We start from the raw sequence: 16,581 nt of genomic DNA, 5'->3' as shown, positions 1-16,581 counted from the left end.
ATTTCGGTTTCTCTTCTCATTATTGACCACATCCCTCCAGTGCAACATCTGGCAAATTCTATCTTCTGTGTATTCTTGTCTTTATACAATCATTGACAGTTAAGGTTTTCCGAAGTCAAGCAACTTGTTAAGGGATATTAAAAATACAATGCCAGTAGATACCCCTTGCATGGTCATATAGGGACAGAAAACAATAAAGGAATTGATATTTTTTTAACATACAGATAATCCTTGATTTATGACCCATCACTTAGAATTGAATTGTGGTTGTTTTGAAAATGGCAACCCAGGAATGAAGAGGCTTGTTCTGTTTCCCCAACATGAGCTCCAGAAAAATCCACAGTGGTTTGTAGAGTTCCGGAGCTTTTTGGAGCTCACTTTAAGGCAGCAGAGTAAGTCCCTCCATTGCTGGGCTATGTGGGCTGATCCCAGAAGCAGCTGCTATTTTCATAGCGCCCACAATTCAATGAAGCCGCCATGAAAATGGCAGCCACTTCTGCGATTGCACCTTGTGTACCAGAAACAGAGTGGCCTGCCCTCCTTTCCTAACCCAGCCTCCAGAGATCTTCAAAGGTAAGGGCACAGCGAGGACGAAGGGCCCAGTGAGATGGGAAGTAGACTCAAGTGATGGGTTATCTCTGGAGAACCTCCACTAGGCCTCCCAGGAACTTCCCCAGGCTCCTGAGGCTGCCTAATGAACTGCTTAACAGCCACATTGGGAAGAGCAAGGAAGGGGAGGCTCATAAGTGAGGTGATCATGTGGGTGCTCCACTTAACAACCATCATGACTTTTGACTATAATAGCCAGGCTCCATTATGGTCATTGGTTGAGGACTAGCTGTACTATGTATTGGGAAGGTAAGCCTTTTTATTCTGAATTACCTTTGGAAGGCAGAAAATTGATTGCTTGTGAGTGCCACTTTTGAGTACAACTGTTATAGTGCAGCATGAATATAGTACTGCAACTTCAATTACCATTTAGATCAGTGGTTCTCAACCTGTGGGTCGGGACCCCATTTGGGGTCGAACGACCATTTCATGGGGGTCGCCAAACAACGCAGTCCGCCATTTTTTTCCCCCTTTTCCTTAGCTGTGCTACTCCCTTTTATTCTATTGGCTTTTGAAAGCCAATAGAATAGACTCTCTTGAATAGAGTCTAATTCTATTGGCTTTCAAAAGCCAATAGGAATTGTCCAAGCTGTCTCTGTCCTGCTGAGCCCGCCAAAAGTCCCATTCTGCAAACGGTGCTGCACCAGTTGAGTAGTCCTCGACTTACGACCGGTTGAGTAGTCCTAGACTTACGACCGGTTGGGGGTTGCGGCATTAAAAAGGTTGAGAACCACTGATTTAGATGGAAATAATATAAAGAATAATTTTAAGAATAATTTTAACAACAGCTATTAATGAAAAAAGAAAACAAGAGAGAACTTTCCATAAACTTATTCGGTAAGATACAAAGTGTAACTTGCGAAAGATACTAATAATCAATCCAGTGCTACTTCTGCAGTAATAATCCAAGAAACATGGCATTTACATTTCATGATCCAAAATTTGATCAGATAAGACCCTTTTTTCATGCTCATTTTTAGCAAGAAAAATAAGTTCAAATCTCTTGATGACCAAAAATCTATTGTTCTTTGTAGTGGGGCTCTGTAAAATGAATTTGTCTATAGCAGAATGATACAGTGATACTCAACAGTCTAAAGCAGAATAAATACACTTCATGTTTATGCATTGCTTAGATAAATCTGATTTGAATTTAACTGTTAGAAAGAAAAAATCTCACCTTGGAGCAATCTGACCCAGATTTGTGCTTATCAGAGACCCATAGTCCCCTCCCTGAACGTAGAATTTATGAAAGCCCAGTCTGAGCATTAGCTTATACAAGATACAGGCAGCACACATAGGATTAAAGCCTAGAAAAAAAGGAAAAAACAAGTAAGACCATTTTTTCTAAGCTGTTCTTGCAATTGTTTATTCACTCATATTTAAGACTTTTAACATTTTTCCTAGCTAATATTTTACCAGAACACAAGTACCAATACAGTATTTCATAGGAGAATCCTTCCCTCTGTTAAGTCTTGCCAGAAGACTCAATAAGCTCTGTGAAATTCTTGGCTAAAGCAGAATTATAAGAAGGATCCTCCTCTGCTTTTAAATAAATTCATGCAGATAACACAGGGGTCGGCAACCGTAAACATTCAAAGAGCCACTTGGACCTGTTTCCCACAGAAAAGAAAACACTGGGAGCTGCAAAACTGCATGCGCATGTGCGCACCGGGGGGGGGGGGGGGGGCTTGATTGAAGAGTTTAATTAAAAAGAAATAGAGGCTGCTGTGCATGAGTTCTCTCTCTCTCTCTCTCTCTCTCCCTCTCTCTCCCTCTCTTTCTCTTCCTCCCCCCCTCTCTCCCCCTCTCCGATCTTCTGCTTAGCTGGCCAGCTGGCCTGACGCTGTTCTCCAATAAGCTGACACACATTCTTATTGGGCTGGCTCTCTCCTGCCCTTGGTCTGCCAGTCCTCTTCCCCCACTCAATGTGTGTGTGTGTGTGTGTGTGTGTGTGTGTGTGTGTGTGTGTGTGTGAGAGAGAGAGAGAGAGAGAGAGAGAGAGAGAGAGAGAGAGAGAGAGAGAGCTGCTGCTTTCTGCGAACAGCTGCAGTAGAAGGCTTAGAGCCACATGTGGCTCCAGAGCCATGAGTTGCCGACCCGTGAGATAACCACACAGGATGTTTATTGAACTGGGGAGGGGGGCTGCTACATGTGATTGGTGGCTGTTATTGAATAAAGGTAGTACAATTCATAGTATCTTGGATTTGGACAAGAGACCCAGTGTTCAAATCCCACTCAGTCACTACAAGGCTGACTAGAATGCAGGTAGTCCTCGACTTAGAACAGTTCATTTAATGACTTTTTGAAGATACATCACCGAAAAAAGTGATTTATGACCATTTTTTACACTTATAACCATTACAGCATCCCTACAGTCGTGTGATCAAAATTCAGATGCTTGGCAACTGACTCATGACGGTTGCAGTGTCCTGGGGGTCATGTGATTGCCGTTTGCAAACTTTTGACAAGCAGAATCAATGGGGAATCCAGATTCACTTAACTACTGTGTTATTAATTTAACAAGTGCAGTGAATCCCTTAACAACTGTGGCAAGAAAGATCGCGAAATGAGGCAAAACTCACTTAACAAATGTCTCACTTAGCAACATAAATTTTGGGCTCAATTGTCGTCCTAAGTCAAAGACTATCTGTACATTGGGCCTTTCAGTTTTATTTCTTTCTTTTTTCACCTTTTTTGTGAGGAGCCTCTGAGAAGCCAAAGCCAGGAATGGAAGGGCAAATCATTTCAAAAACATGGTCACCATTCAGGCCATGGTTTACAGGGTCAGTCAAAAAGGGGATAATTTTGTATAGTTCATACATTGAGCCAGGCCAACCATGGATCATCAATAAAGGCTTAGCAGACTGCCCTTCAGACAAGTGCGGAGGTTTTATATGAAGAAAATGGACATCAATTCCTACAGGAAGAAAACATAGATATAGAATCTTCAGAAAATAACTAAATAGATATATATCAACATAATATAATTTTCTGAGAGCCAATAGAGTGCTGGTTTGTGCCCTGTGGAATTCAAATTAGTATCTGTAATTCTCAAAATGAAATTCACTGCAGCCTGAAACAATGGCCTCTCACTCTTAAAGGTTGCTGGAGACCAAAAATGTGGTTTTAGTTTTTTGAAAGAACATGAATATAATAGTAACAAAGTAACAAAAAATACCTTGAAATATAGCAAGATTTGAAAATGATGGCAAAAATGTGTAATTTGTAATTTTAGAAACTGAACACACAAGGAAAGCATAGTCGAGGGGGGGGGGGAATGACATGTATCTCTAACTGTCTAATATAAATGAACATGCCATAAAATCTGCTTGCTAATGTTAGCAAGGTACTAAATCAGGTTAATTCAAGACAGAGTTTCCAAAATAAATTTCTCTATATTAATTCCTGCTAATTGTGCCTGGCTTCAGTACTAAGTCATAATCATAGCAACAACATGGGTGGCCACTACTTAGGACTACAAGATCTGGTCTGCACAAAAACTTTATGAACTGTGGCCACTCATAAAATGGAAGCCACCTTTTAGAGCGCACCTTATGGCCCAGCAATGGAGCATCTTACTTTGCTTCACTAATGCAAGCTCTGCAACATTCTGCAGCTTCTGGTACTGCAGAATACTGCACAGCTCATGTTAGTAAAGCAAAACAAGGCACTCTGCTGCTGGGTTCTTGGTGTGATTCCATAAGAAGCTGTCATGTTCTCAACAGGTGCTTCCTGGATTGTGCTATGCAACCCAGCAGCAAAGCAGTTTGTGGCTGCTTGGCACAATCCCGTCATTGGTAAATGAGGGCCACTTGTGGGATTGCACTGTGATTCCAGCAACGGAGCGCCTTGCTTTGTTTTTTTTTTTTAAAAATTGCCTTTAAATGAATTCAAAATAAAACAAGCTAAGATAAAATATAATCCAATGAGATGGTGGTGGTTGGCTACAATTGTTCCAAGCCTCTATAACAATAAAGAGATGGGATGGTGAGTTCCACTTTAATTTTAGTTCATAAGTGACCTGAAAAAAATGAAAATACCCTCATGTACAATCAGATATACTGCATGTTAGAATATTCAATCACTGAGCTTGAACAAAGAAATAAAGAATATTAACCTTACAAAACACAAATATATAAAATATCAAAGGCAAATTGCATGTGTGCCCTCTACTTGTCAATTTATCTGGATTTCTCTACAGATTCCTGGAGATTTCAGACTTCTATCAGAGGCAAGAGCATTCCAGCCTCAGTCCAACCACTTATTTTTAAAAGTAATCTCTATTTTCCTGCTCCAGCAAAAAATGGGAGTTGGGGATATCCCTCTGAATCTATGTTAAAAAAGAATAAAATAAACATGTCTCCCTCATGTATATTTATTGGGGATGTTCTGAAGATGTTTTATCTGAAAGTAGGTGCAGGAAAAGAGTCATGTGGTTGAAAGTATCCCTCTGGGCAAGAGAGACAACACTGAAACTGTCTGGCTAGGCCAGGGGTAGGCAACCTTGGCTCTTTTATGACTCGTGGACTTCAACTCCCAGAATTCCTGAGCCAGTCATAAAAGAGCCAAGGCTGCCTACCCCTGGGCTAGGCAGAAATACCACTCCTCCCGTCTTAAGCCAAGTTCAGTTTAGTTACCCCACCATCCAAAAAGGAATGTAAGAGTTATTCCAGGAAGCTCAGAGACAGAGTTCTCAATCCTCCCAGTCTGCAAAGAGGCAAACTGATTGGCCCTATTCACCACACATATATATCCAGGCCATTGTTTCACATAGCCAATTGGTCACACTTATTTCCTTGATGAGCATTAACAGCATTCACAGCTGACCACATCCTTTTTCAAGGACATGCCGATATCCATGTTGACAATTGAGAGAACAAGAGGAGGAAACTCTTGTATTGGGGAAAGTATGAAATATAATAAAAGTTTTGTGTAAAGGCTCCATCTAACTGTTGTGTGTTCACTTATAACTGAAAGAAGAACCAGAGTGCATTGACTGGCAAAAAAAAGGGTATAGCTAAGTTTATGCATGGATGCTAAGAACACAAGTGGCTTAAAATGCTCAGATCAGACATACTATAGTAATTATTAATGGCAAACCTTCAATCTTTGTTTTGAATTGTGGGAATTGGTTGAGAATTTCCACTTGTTTCTTCCAGTTGAACTGATTTCTCCAATAAGAGACAATTTTCTTAAGGTAAGTTGCATTAAACCCATAATGAAAATAACTGTCTTCTAATGGCTCTACAAATCTAGCTTTGTCAAGTCTTTGATGTAAATCCTAGAACACAAGCAAAGTGTACACAGGAAAAAGAAGATAACATGAAAAAAGCAAAATTGGATATCACGTAATGTCCTGTTAATGATTGCAATAAGGTTAAGTAAATATATCATGTAAGTTATATATAAAACATGAAAAAGGAACATAGTGAAGTACAACCGAGATGCAAGTCTCCACAAGGTTGTTGTAACCTAGATAGAGATTTTAATCTTTTCAGATTGGGTAGTGTAATCAAGAAATCTCTCTTGACTTGGAGACTGAATGAATGAAATGACAAGACTTCCAGTAGTGTTTTTACTTCGGCTGTGGCAGCCCTACTTTTTTTCACCCCAGTGCTGGCTCAAGGTTGTATGGTGTCTGAGCCCACACTGACCGCTGGCACTGCCTCCTGCTGGTGTGAACATTTAAGATTTTTATAATAGCCTTTGTTTTCAGAAGAAGAGTGATGTTGGCACCCCTAATCTTTGGTGTCATGGGTCAATGTCTACTTGGCCTTAACATAAAGCCAGCCGTGCACATGCCATTATTAATGTGGGGACAAAATGAAAAAAAATCCATGTAAGTCACTCTCAGTTGTTAGGTAAAAACTGAGGTACAAATATTATTCTTATTGAGAAATGGGCCAAAAGCCAAACCAAATCAGACATACTGTATCTAGCTTCTGGTTGATATTTTCCCCTTTCTTCAATTTATTCTCTTCCTGAGAACTGGAAAAAATATCATCACTTTTTTCCTGTATTTTGATGAGGTATAACTTTATCCTATACATCTTTATTCATGATTATTTCCATTTTAATTAAAAGTTATAGATTATACTTCATCTCACTAAAAAGCTTTTGTTAATATTTTCTGTCTCCGTCAACAATATGCCATTATCTGCACATCATATACTCAACTGATACATTTTTAATATCTCCCCAACCAACAAACCTATACATTTACTATAAGTACATTCAATAAGGACATCACCCATTCTCCCCTTATTGCTTGGTTAATATTGCTACACTTTTAAACTTTTTTCTCTACTTGCATCATAAATCCCATTCAAGAAACTTCCAATTATTCAGACAAAACGTGTCCCAATTCAAATTATTTTTATTTTATCCCTAAATCTACAAAACTACAATCTGAAATATACTTGTTTACATTCATATATTTCTCAATAACCTATTAAAGAACAAAAATCTGATCTGCATACTCTGCCCAACTTAAACTTTTATTCTTAAATTTCAACTTAAATTTTATTCAGTCACTTCTGCCCTCTCAATTAGTTTGCCATGAATTCGCTATGTATAAGTTGTCATTTTAACATAATTGTGATTTAGTGTCAATCTTGCTGGAGTTTCCTATACATTCCTCTAGGACTTTCCCACATAATCTTATTGCTGAAGAATAAAGCACATCCAGTCCTCATGCATCATACACTTTGCCACTACTATGGTTGGGGAATTATTTTTTATTAATAGTGTATTAAATGCTTTGCACAATGTGACCGAGAATGAAAAGAGCATCATGAAACCCTGTTGATTATAATATGCCATGTGGCAAGTAACATTTTTGGAAATAGAAGCATTCCTTCTTTTGGGCTCAAAAGGAATGTCTTCCATGGTATAAAGAGTTAAGGTTAGGGCATTGATGCCTCTCCATTGTGTACTTCTTTTAACATGTCTTTCTCCTCCCATTCAGCAGAGCCTATGCTGTCTCCCATTTTCTAAAGATTAAACAGGACCTTGCACGGTCTCATGTTTGAGCCTTTTTCAATGAAGACAGCAACTTTCTATGCTTCTTATATCAGTTATTCAAATTAAAGTCAAGAGACAGTAGTGAGATTAATCTGAAATACTTTACACATATTTTAATGTCTTTCCTGCAGTTCTAAGAAGCATTTGAGTAGAAATGCTACTGCATTATCTCTCAGACAGCATGGACAGATTTGTACAACTAGCCAAGCATGTTCTGCTGAATGTCAATATGAAAGAGTTTCTTACCTTGATCTCCTCCTCTGAGGTGACCACTTTAAAAGGACATATTATTGTATCTTCTTAAGAATCAGGCTTCTGTCCTGCAGCCCACCACCCATCTCCCATAGGCAGATCTTCCTCCTTTTTCTTAGTCAGGAACAAGTAGATAATGGTGCCCAAAACAGCAGCCAGTATCACTTCAAGCAACATCATGACTACAAAGTCATAATCAGAGACACTGGATTAAAAAACATTTTCATCATAGAAAAAATTGACTATTTTTCCCAGAAAGTAACAAATACAGTTTTAAAAACAAGATTTATATAATTTTAATCTGAATATGGAGATCAGTAATACTCCAGGATTATCTGAAATAGGATTGAAACATATCCTGTATGCAAGGAGCAATCAACTAAGATTTTGGAGTATACTTGCAATTATCCATTGTATATTAGTACATTATTTATTTTATTTATAGCCCACCTTTATTATTTTTATAAACAACTCAAAGCAGCAAATATATCTAATACTCCCTCCTATTTCTCCCATAACAACAGCCCTGTGAGATGAGTTGGGCTGAGAGACAGTGACTAGCCCAAAGACACCCATTGGCTTCATGACTAAGGCAGGATTAGAACTCATAATCTCCTGGAGTCTAGTCTGGTGCCTTAACAACTAGACAAAACTAGCTCTCTGCCTCATATACATACATGTATAGTGCATGTAGCCATTTGAATTGATGGTAAGGCTAAGTAGGAGCACTCATTTATAATTAACTAGGAAGTATTTGTTTACCACAGACTTTAATAATTTAATCCCATGTAAACTGTAAATGATGAGACTTAATACTAACAGAGATAAGTCAGAATTCATCAAGCAAGAACAAACCCTTTTCTGTAATTTCAAGGTACATAGCGTACCTTTATAAGAAGTCAGAATCAGATCTTTTCATAGCAGCACTATATAGAATTTGTGCTAAAAACCTAATAACGCCTAAAGTACCAGTCTTGTGAATCAAGGAAACATCCTACAGATGTTTGTATGGAAAAATAAAATACTGTAAATAAAATTAAATAATCTTATTTACCCTCGTGTTTAATTAAAATATGACACTGACTTTCTTTGCCATTGTTTGCCATTGTTTCTAGTCTTTTGGGTATTTAATAAATAAATATATACATTTCATAAATAAATAAATAAGACATAAAGGCTATTTTATTCTCATGTAAAATGTTGCATATTATCAGTTGCTTTCTTGTTATAACTCTATTTCTGTTAGATGTTTCAAAATTGTGAATAAAATGTTGTAAATATAAAAAATGAAATACAGAAAACAAATCTAAAACAGGACTAAAATGAAATATGCAGTACAAGTTATTGTCTAGCACAAATCATATAACTACAAATCAAATAACCCACACCACATCTACCCATGCAGACTCTGACAATTAGAGGAATTTTCAGGGAATAGCCTCACCAGTTTGCCTTCTGGGCAATACCTGTAATAATCATCATAGTAGTTACTCTATGTACAGGACAAGGGAGAACCATGATAAGAGTATGGCCAACAACATAATGAATAACCAGAGAAGGTTTATTCAATATTTGCACGCATGCACGAACAGACTGCTTTCCGTCCAATCCAAGACAGATAGATAACTCAGAAGAATAAACATAAAATATCGCTTTATTCTGGGAATCCTAAACAATAACTCACAGTTATGTAGAGATACGTCCAAAAGCATATTTCAGCAATATTGGTTCATTCTAACAGGTAAAGAACACATACCAGAACTATTGGCCCATGGGACTTACGCACCGGGCCCACCCACTTGATGAACTAGTATGCCTAGCTGAGGTCCAGATCGTGAAGCCACATGAGTTAGGTCAAAGACACTTGTATCAGGCTGATTACCGATTTGGTCCCGTTGCTGATGAAGACTGTACCAGAAGATCAAACCTCAAATTGTGTATTGTCTATGCATTGTTTGATGTAACGCTTGTTTTTTTTTTTGCATAATTGTGCATGTTTCGTATTTACTTTATAGTTATGCATGTTTGATACCAAGTTTTTACTTATTTAGTCACAAGTTAGTTAACAATGAGTATTGCATGCCTTAATGCTATGTTTTTGCTATTTCAGTAGTGGAAATATAAATTTCCAAGCGGGGAGTATTCTGGACCGTATAGCTCTATGTAACCTCGTAGAGCTCTATGTAACCCTAACTAGAGAGCATGTATCAGTATGTTAGAATATCTGGCAGTTATTGGGTTAAATGCTAGGTATGTTGATGGGTCAGTGGGAGGATTCTCAAAAGGTCATTGGGAGACTTCCTGGACACAAGCCAGATTGGAATGCCTTTTGTTCATCCAGCCTCATGTCTCCTAGCCGCACGGCTTGGAGAGCCTATGCCAACATGTGCAGAAGAAGAGGGGAAAATTCAATATCAATTTACCTGTGGAATGAACCAATATTGCTGAAATATACTTTTGGACATATCTCTACATAACTGTAAGTTATTGTTTAGGATTCGCAGAATAAAGCTATATTTTCTGTTTATTCTTCTGAGTTATCTATCTGTCTTGGATTGGACGGAAAGCAGTCTGTTCTGTCTGGGACAGAATAACGCATGTGCACAAACACGCACACACATATCTTTTGAAGTTTTGGTATTTAAAATAGTGATATGGATACAACAGGCCTTAGAAAACATTAAGACACCCTTTTTGTTACTTAGTGTTGAATAAAGAACTGACAAAAATTAGTGGGTGAATTTTTGGTACGTTAAAAAAGAGCATACGCTGCCTTAAGACTTGTATTGATTACACATAAACATAAAGCAGTAACTGCTTTGTTCACAGATATTTCGAACAAACTGCAGTGATGAAAAAAATGTTTGGCAAGACACTCTAATACACATGCCAGGAGATGGTAATACTGAAAACTTCAGGTGTTTGTACATTAGAATACAGAGTGTGGGTCTTCCAGTTCCGGATCACGGTGCCTCTAGTCGCACAAAGAGACTCGTCTCTTCATCAGCTAATTTCCCTCCGCTGGTAGACTCTTATGCGGGTCGAAAAAGCCCTCGAGGACGTGACTTCTGTCGAAGAGGCTTTGCTCGCCGCTGGAGGAGCGGTGGCTCCTCCAACTGTCTGGGCCAACTTTGAGGGCCGACGGAGAAGATCGGCCAGTAAAATGGCCGATCACCTAGCCGCTTCAAACCGCAAGTCAAAGAACATTAAGCTTTAAAATCATCGTGGTGAATCCAGGTGAGACTTTTTTTTTTGTTCCTCTCTTCACTCTATTTTGCTTTTTTTTTTTTCACCTATAAGAGCCCTGTTGGAATTATTTCCCTGGTTTGGAAAAGCAGCTTCTACATGTTTGGAAAGAAAGGCGTTGAACAAAAGAATAGAACAAAATCTTAAAGACTACATTTATTTTCATATGTTTTAGGGTACTGAAAAAATTCTTTCCTAAGAGCTGTACTATCATCTTATGCTGTTGTTGTTGTTTTTTTGAGCGGCATTATCATCTGATATTGGAAGTGTATTTCTTTTTCCACTTTTTTCTTAAAAAAATAGAAAAAAGGGAAAAAATGGCATTTGAAAAAGACCTTTTAGCTGACTGCGGACATTTACTGGTCAAAAGTTAATATTGTAATTGTTGACTATTTGGAGATGAGATGGTTTTGACCTTCAAATTGTTTTTTAAGAGAAAGATAACTTGACGCAACTGTGGGATTTCTGGGGGTGGATATTCTTCTACTGCTATTAGCAATAGCCTCCACCAAAAGGGAAAAAAAGGATTTCTCTTCAACTATTTTTAAAATGGAGCCTCACTCATATTTAAATTGTAAACTTATACTGGAAAAGATCTATGAGGCTAAAGAAGAAATATGTGCTACAATGAAAGAGTTTACTACAGAATTAAGAGCCAGAATTTCTCTCTTAAACTTCAAAACTGACTCTCAGACTATACCTGACTATTTTATAAAACAGATTACACAAGAAAAGGACTTAACTGAGAATAAAGAGAAACTTATTTTGCCATAAGGAGTTCACTTATGGCTTTGAGGACCAGAAAAAAGCAAAGACTGAGATTTGAACTGTTAAAGCAATGAGGCTTTATGGTTAAGAGAAACAGAGGGCCAATGCAGAGGCCAAGATGGTTTTCACTGATTCAAATGATATTGCAAGCAACAAAGAGAGACTCATCAGCTGGAAGGGAAGCTCTGCTATGGAAATCTGTTTAGTATAAGAAGAAGGCCAGAATAAGACTGAAAAGAAATGAAATTTAAAATTTTATGTAATGGACTAAAGGCAATCTAGAATTATGGATTGATTTAAGGACTAAGATTATGAGCTATTAGTAAGACAAAATTGGATGACTAATGGAAGATATATATTAAATTGACTAAGAATGTATTTTTTGGACTATCTATATGAAAATTATTATGTAATGGAAGGAAGAAAATTGAAGAGATGTTTTAGATCTGGATTGAATTAATAACTAATTGAATGTTAATCTAATAAGATGATTTGTTTGTTTGATGCCCAATGGATTGAAATGATCTAAGGCAGTGGTTCTCAACCTGTGGGTCGGGACCCCATTTGGGGTCGAATGACCATTTCACGGGGCTCGCCAAACAACGCAGTCCGCCATTTTTCCCCCCTTTTCCTTAGCTGTGCTACTCCCTTTTATTCTATTGGCTTTTGAAAGCCAATAGAATAGACTCTCTTGAATAGAGTCTAATTCTATTGGCTTTCAAAAGCCAATAGGAATTGTCCAGGCTGTCTCTGCCCTGCTGAGACCACCAAAAGTCCCATTCTGCAAACGGTGCTGCACCAGTTGAGTAGTCCTCGACTTACGACCGGTTGAGTAGTCCTCGACTTACGACCGGTTGGGGGTCGCGGCATTAAAAAGGTTGAGAACCACTGATCTAAGGTTTGATATTATTTTATCAGCTTAAAGAGATTGATTGATTGATGGATTAGATATGTTTAGGATAGATCAATATTTTAGCTTAAAAAGGAGATATTTTTATGTAATGGATTAAAGGCAATCTAGAATTATGGAGATGGGAGTACCAGACCATCTCATTTGTCTCTTGAGAAACCTATATGTGGGTCAAGAAGCAACAGTGAGAACCGAACACGGAACCACTGATTGGTTCAAAATTGGAAAAGGAGTCCGGCAAGGCTGTATACTGTCGCCCTGACTATTTAACTTATATGCAGAGCACATCATGAGAAAGGCAGGGCTAGATGAATCAAAAGTTGGAATTAAGATTGCCGGGAGAAATATCAACAACCTAAGATATGCAGATGATACCACTCTGATGGCAGAAAGTGAAGAGGAACTAAAGAGCCTCTTGATGCGGGTGAAGGAGGAGAGTGCAAAAGTAGGCTTGAAACTCAACATTAAGAAAACCAAAATCATGGCATCCGGCCCTCTCAATTCCTGGCAAATAGATGGGGAAGAAATGGAGGTAGTGACAGATTTTATTTTCTGGGCTCCAAGATCACCTCAGATGGGGACTGCAGCCAAGAAATTAAAAGATGCTTGCTCCTGGGGAGGAAAGCTATGGCAAATCTAGGCAGCATTCTAAAAAGCAGAGACATCACCCTGCCAACAAAAGTGCGTATAGTCCAGGCCATGGTTTTCCAGTTGCAATGTATGGCTGTGAAAGTTGGACCATAAGAAAGGCTGAGCGCAAAAGAATTGAGGCCTTTGAACTATGGTGCTGGAGAAGACTCCTGCGAGTCCCTTGGACTGCAAGGCGTTCAAACCGGTCAGTCCTAGAAGAGATCAACCCCGAATGCTCTTTAGAAGGCCAGATCCTGAAGTTGAAACTCAAGTACTTTGGCCACCTAATGAGAAGGAAAGATTCACTGGAGAAGAGCCTAATGCTGGGAAAGATTGAGGGCAATAGAAGAAGGGGACGACAGAGAATGAGATGGCTGGATGGAGTCACTGAAGCAGTAGGTGTGAATTTAAATGGACTCCAGAAGATGGTAGAGGACAGGAAGACCTGGAGGAACGTTGTCCATGGGGCCGCGATGGGTCGGACACGACTTCGCAATTAACAACAACAGAATTATGGACTGATTTAAGGACTAAGATTGTGAGTTAGAAGTAAGAGAAAAATGGGTGATTAATGGAATATACATTTTAAATTGATTAAGAATGTGTCTTTTAGAACGATAGGTTTATTTGTATGAAAATTATTATGTAATGTTGAGTTAATCTAATAAGAAGATTTGTTTGTTTGATAATAAGGATGTTATTAGTTATGATAATTAATTGGATGAAATTTGAATTCTGTCTAATGGATTGAAATGATTTAAGGTTTGATTTTACTCTGTCAGCTTAAAGAGATTGATTGATTGATGTATTAGATATGTATAGGATAGATTAATATTTTATTTTAAATAAGGGATATTAGTGGAAGAAGAAATAAATAAGATTTATGATAAAATTAAGGAACTAGAACATATTTGGAAGGGATACCTGAATTGATAATGTTTTTAGTTAAAGTTAATTTGATTATGGTATTGTAAATTTATAAAGCTTTAACAACAGGTCCAGGTTGAATAAATTTAAGCTAGAATTGGATTATTTTAAATAAATTATGCTATTTAAGGGAAAAAGAGAGGGAATACTTGATGTATTGATGGAATTATGTATATATGTTTTGTTTTTGGATGTTTGATTACCCTAGCATCACGGTGTCTTGAGCACTTTGTCTTAAAAAACTAATAAAATTTGTTTTTTTAAAAAAAGAATACAGAGTGTGGGAAATAAATAGGGAGGATTAGAAATGGAAAACAAATATGATGCATTAGCAAACACAGTAACTTGATGAGATGATACTCACATTTGATACTCAGCACCGGAAACCTATTTTATTTAGATGAACCAGTAGAAAGGATGCTGTTACCCTCTTTCAGGATAGTTTTTGAACTTGCAAGCTACTTCCCTCTAAAATAAGGGAAAGCAATACATAATATGCAAAAACATCTCACATTAGGAATTTATCCTAGATTCTGCCTGGCTTTCCCAATAAAACTACAGTTTCTAGCCTTAGAAACAGGTTGGAAATTTAAAGTACTTGTGGTTTGCTGTCTTTTCCTCTTACAAATCAATCATCTTCTCCTTATATGATTTAAATATCAGAACTATGAAATGCTTCAAACCTGAGTTCTGAAAAGCTATTTCAGAGCCTACAAGAATGTGAATGCAGTATCTGTTGGCAATTCATTAAAACAGCCAGATGATCCTGCAAACAGAGGTTATTACCTTAATGAGCGGTCAACAGATACTGTATTCACATTCTCATACACTCTAAAGAAGCAACACAAAGATAAAATATTATTGGATAAATCTGAAAATTTATTCTTCGTAAAATGAACCCCAGCTACATTCAACTTTATTTCAACATACATCAAACAAAACACTGTGTAAACATAATCTGCCTTTAATATATGCACAAAGAATGGATTTCCTTAATATTAATTGTTCTGAGATTTTTAAAATATAAGCAAAGTGAAGATTATATTTTAAAGAATTTTGGTTTAAATAATCATTACTATCTTGGGAATTATGAATTATTACTGTTTCAAATTTCAGATAAATATTCTTCAGAGAAGGCATTATTCAAAAGGTATTTTGGGGTATAGACTTTCTTCAGTTAGTCTTCCCAGAATTATTTCACAGAATGAACAGAGTAGTTTGATTTTGCATTGTTGGTAAATATTATGATCTAAAAAAAAAAAGAAAGAAAAAGAAAATGCTGCATTTTTTACTGTTTTAAAGAATACCAACTTTTTGTTTTTACTCTTTTTTTGCACTCATGGTTAAAATATGGCCAGCTTGCACTTTAGACAGTATAGGAAAAGTCAGTGCTAGCAAATTTGAGAACTCAAGCTGAAAGGTTAATTAAACAAGAATTTCAGCTTGCTTTTGCTGTTCGCTGCAGGTAATGTAACAAAAGATCTTCACACAACAGATTTAGTCTCAGATTGCAACAACTATTATGAATAATGCATCAGTAAAAAAAGGAAAGTAATTCCATTTTCCATATGGAAATCACCATGTGTAGGCCCCTTCTCCCACCTCTCTTTCAGAGAACTCTGGAGTGCCCTTCCCTGGTTATTTGGGAATTGGGCTGACCCCAGGAGCTCAATGCAATTCTTTCTGCCCAGTTGCTATTTTTCTTCCAATAAATATGGTGCCATGGAGTCTTCCACCTGGATGCAAAGGGCAATGTTTGTTGGGTGCCCAGAGATTTTCAGTCATCCAGATCATGATTGTCCCAAAGGTGCTTTTTCAAAAGGCAGCTGGACTTTCTTTGTTTTTTCCTTGAAGATGTTTTACATCTCATCCAAGAAGCTTCTTCAGTTCTGAGTGAATGATGGAGAATGGAAGGCTTTATATTCCTTGCAGTCATCTGGTCATTAGCATTCTCTCTGAGTCATTAAGGCCACTTGAAGGTTTATCTATGCCCTGAGGGTCACCTAAATAGTGCAAATGGGTATGTAACCTTCTTGTAATTGTTGAAAGGACTGGGTTGTAAACAGAAGATAAGCGGCGTCATGTTCCTTCCCCTCTGTTGAGAGACGGCTGTTCAGTTTTTATGTAGATGGCCTCTTTGATCCCTCTTTTAATCTAGAGCAGTGGTTCTCAACCTTTCTAATGCCGTGACCCCATAATACAGTTCCCCATGTTGT

The 16,581-nt window shown here is 37.6% G+C and overlaps 1 protein-coding gene across 1 annotated transcript in view; it reads right to left on the bottom strand.

Moving 5' to 3' along the window:
• Nucleotides 1-16,581, bottom strand: part of EPHX1 (epoxide hydrolase 1) — a 30,229-nt gene that overhangs the window by 12,204 nt on the left and 1,444 nt on the right. Inside the window, 5 exon segments of the mRNA XM_039341713.1 lie at nt 1,787-1,916; nt 3,299-3,526; nt 5,710-5,890; nt 7,879-8,089; nt 14,730-14,833. Of these exon segments, the coding sequence (XP_039197647.1) occupies nt 1,787-1,916; nt 3,299-3,526; nt 5,710-5,890; nt 7,879-8,064 (725 nt within the window). The 5' untranslated portion in view covers nt 8,065-8,089; nt 14,730-14,833.

Source organism: Crotalus tigris, unplaced genomic scaffold, assembly GCF_016545835.1.
Source record: "Crotalus tigris isolate CLP2741 ecotype Arizona unplaced genomic scaffold, ASM1654583v1 scf7180000017771.5222438, whole genome shotgun sequence".
Taxonomy (NCBI): domain Eukaryota; kingdom Metazoa; phylum Chordata; class Lepidosauria; order Squamata; family Viperidae; genus Crotalus; species Crotalus tigris.
The sequence above is the reverse complement of the archived record's forward strand: the minus strand, read 5'-3'. Positions and strand labels throughout refer to the sequence as shown.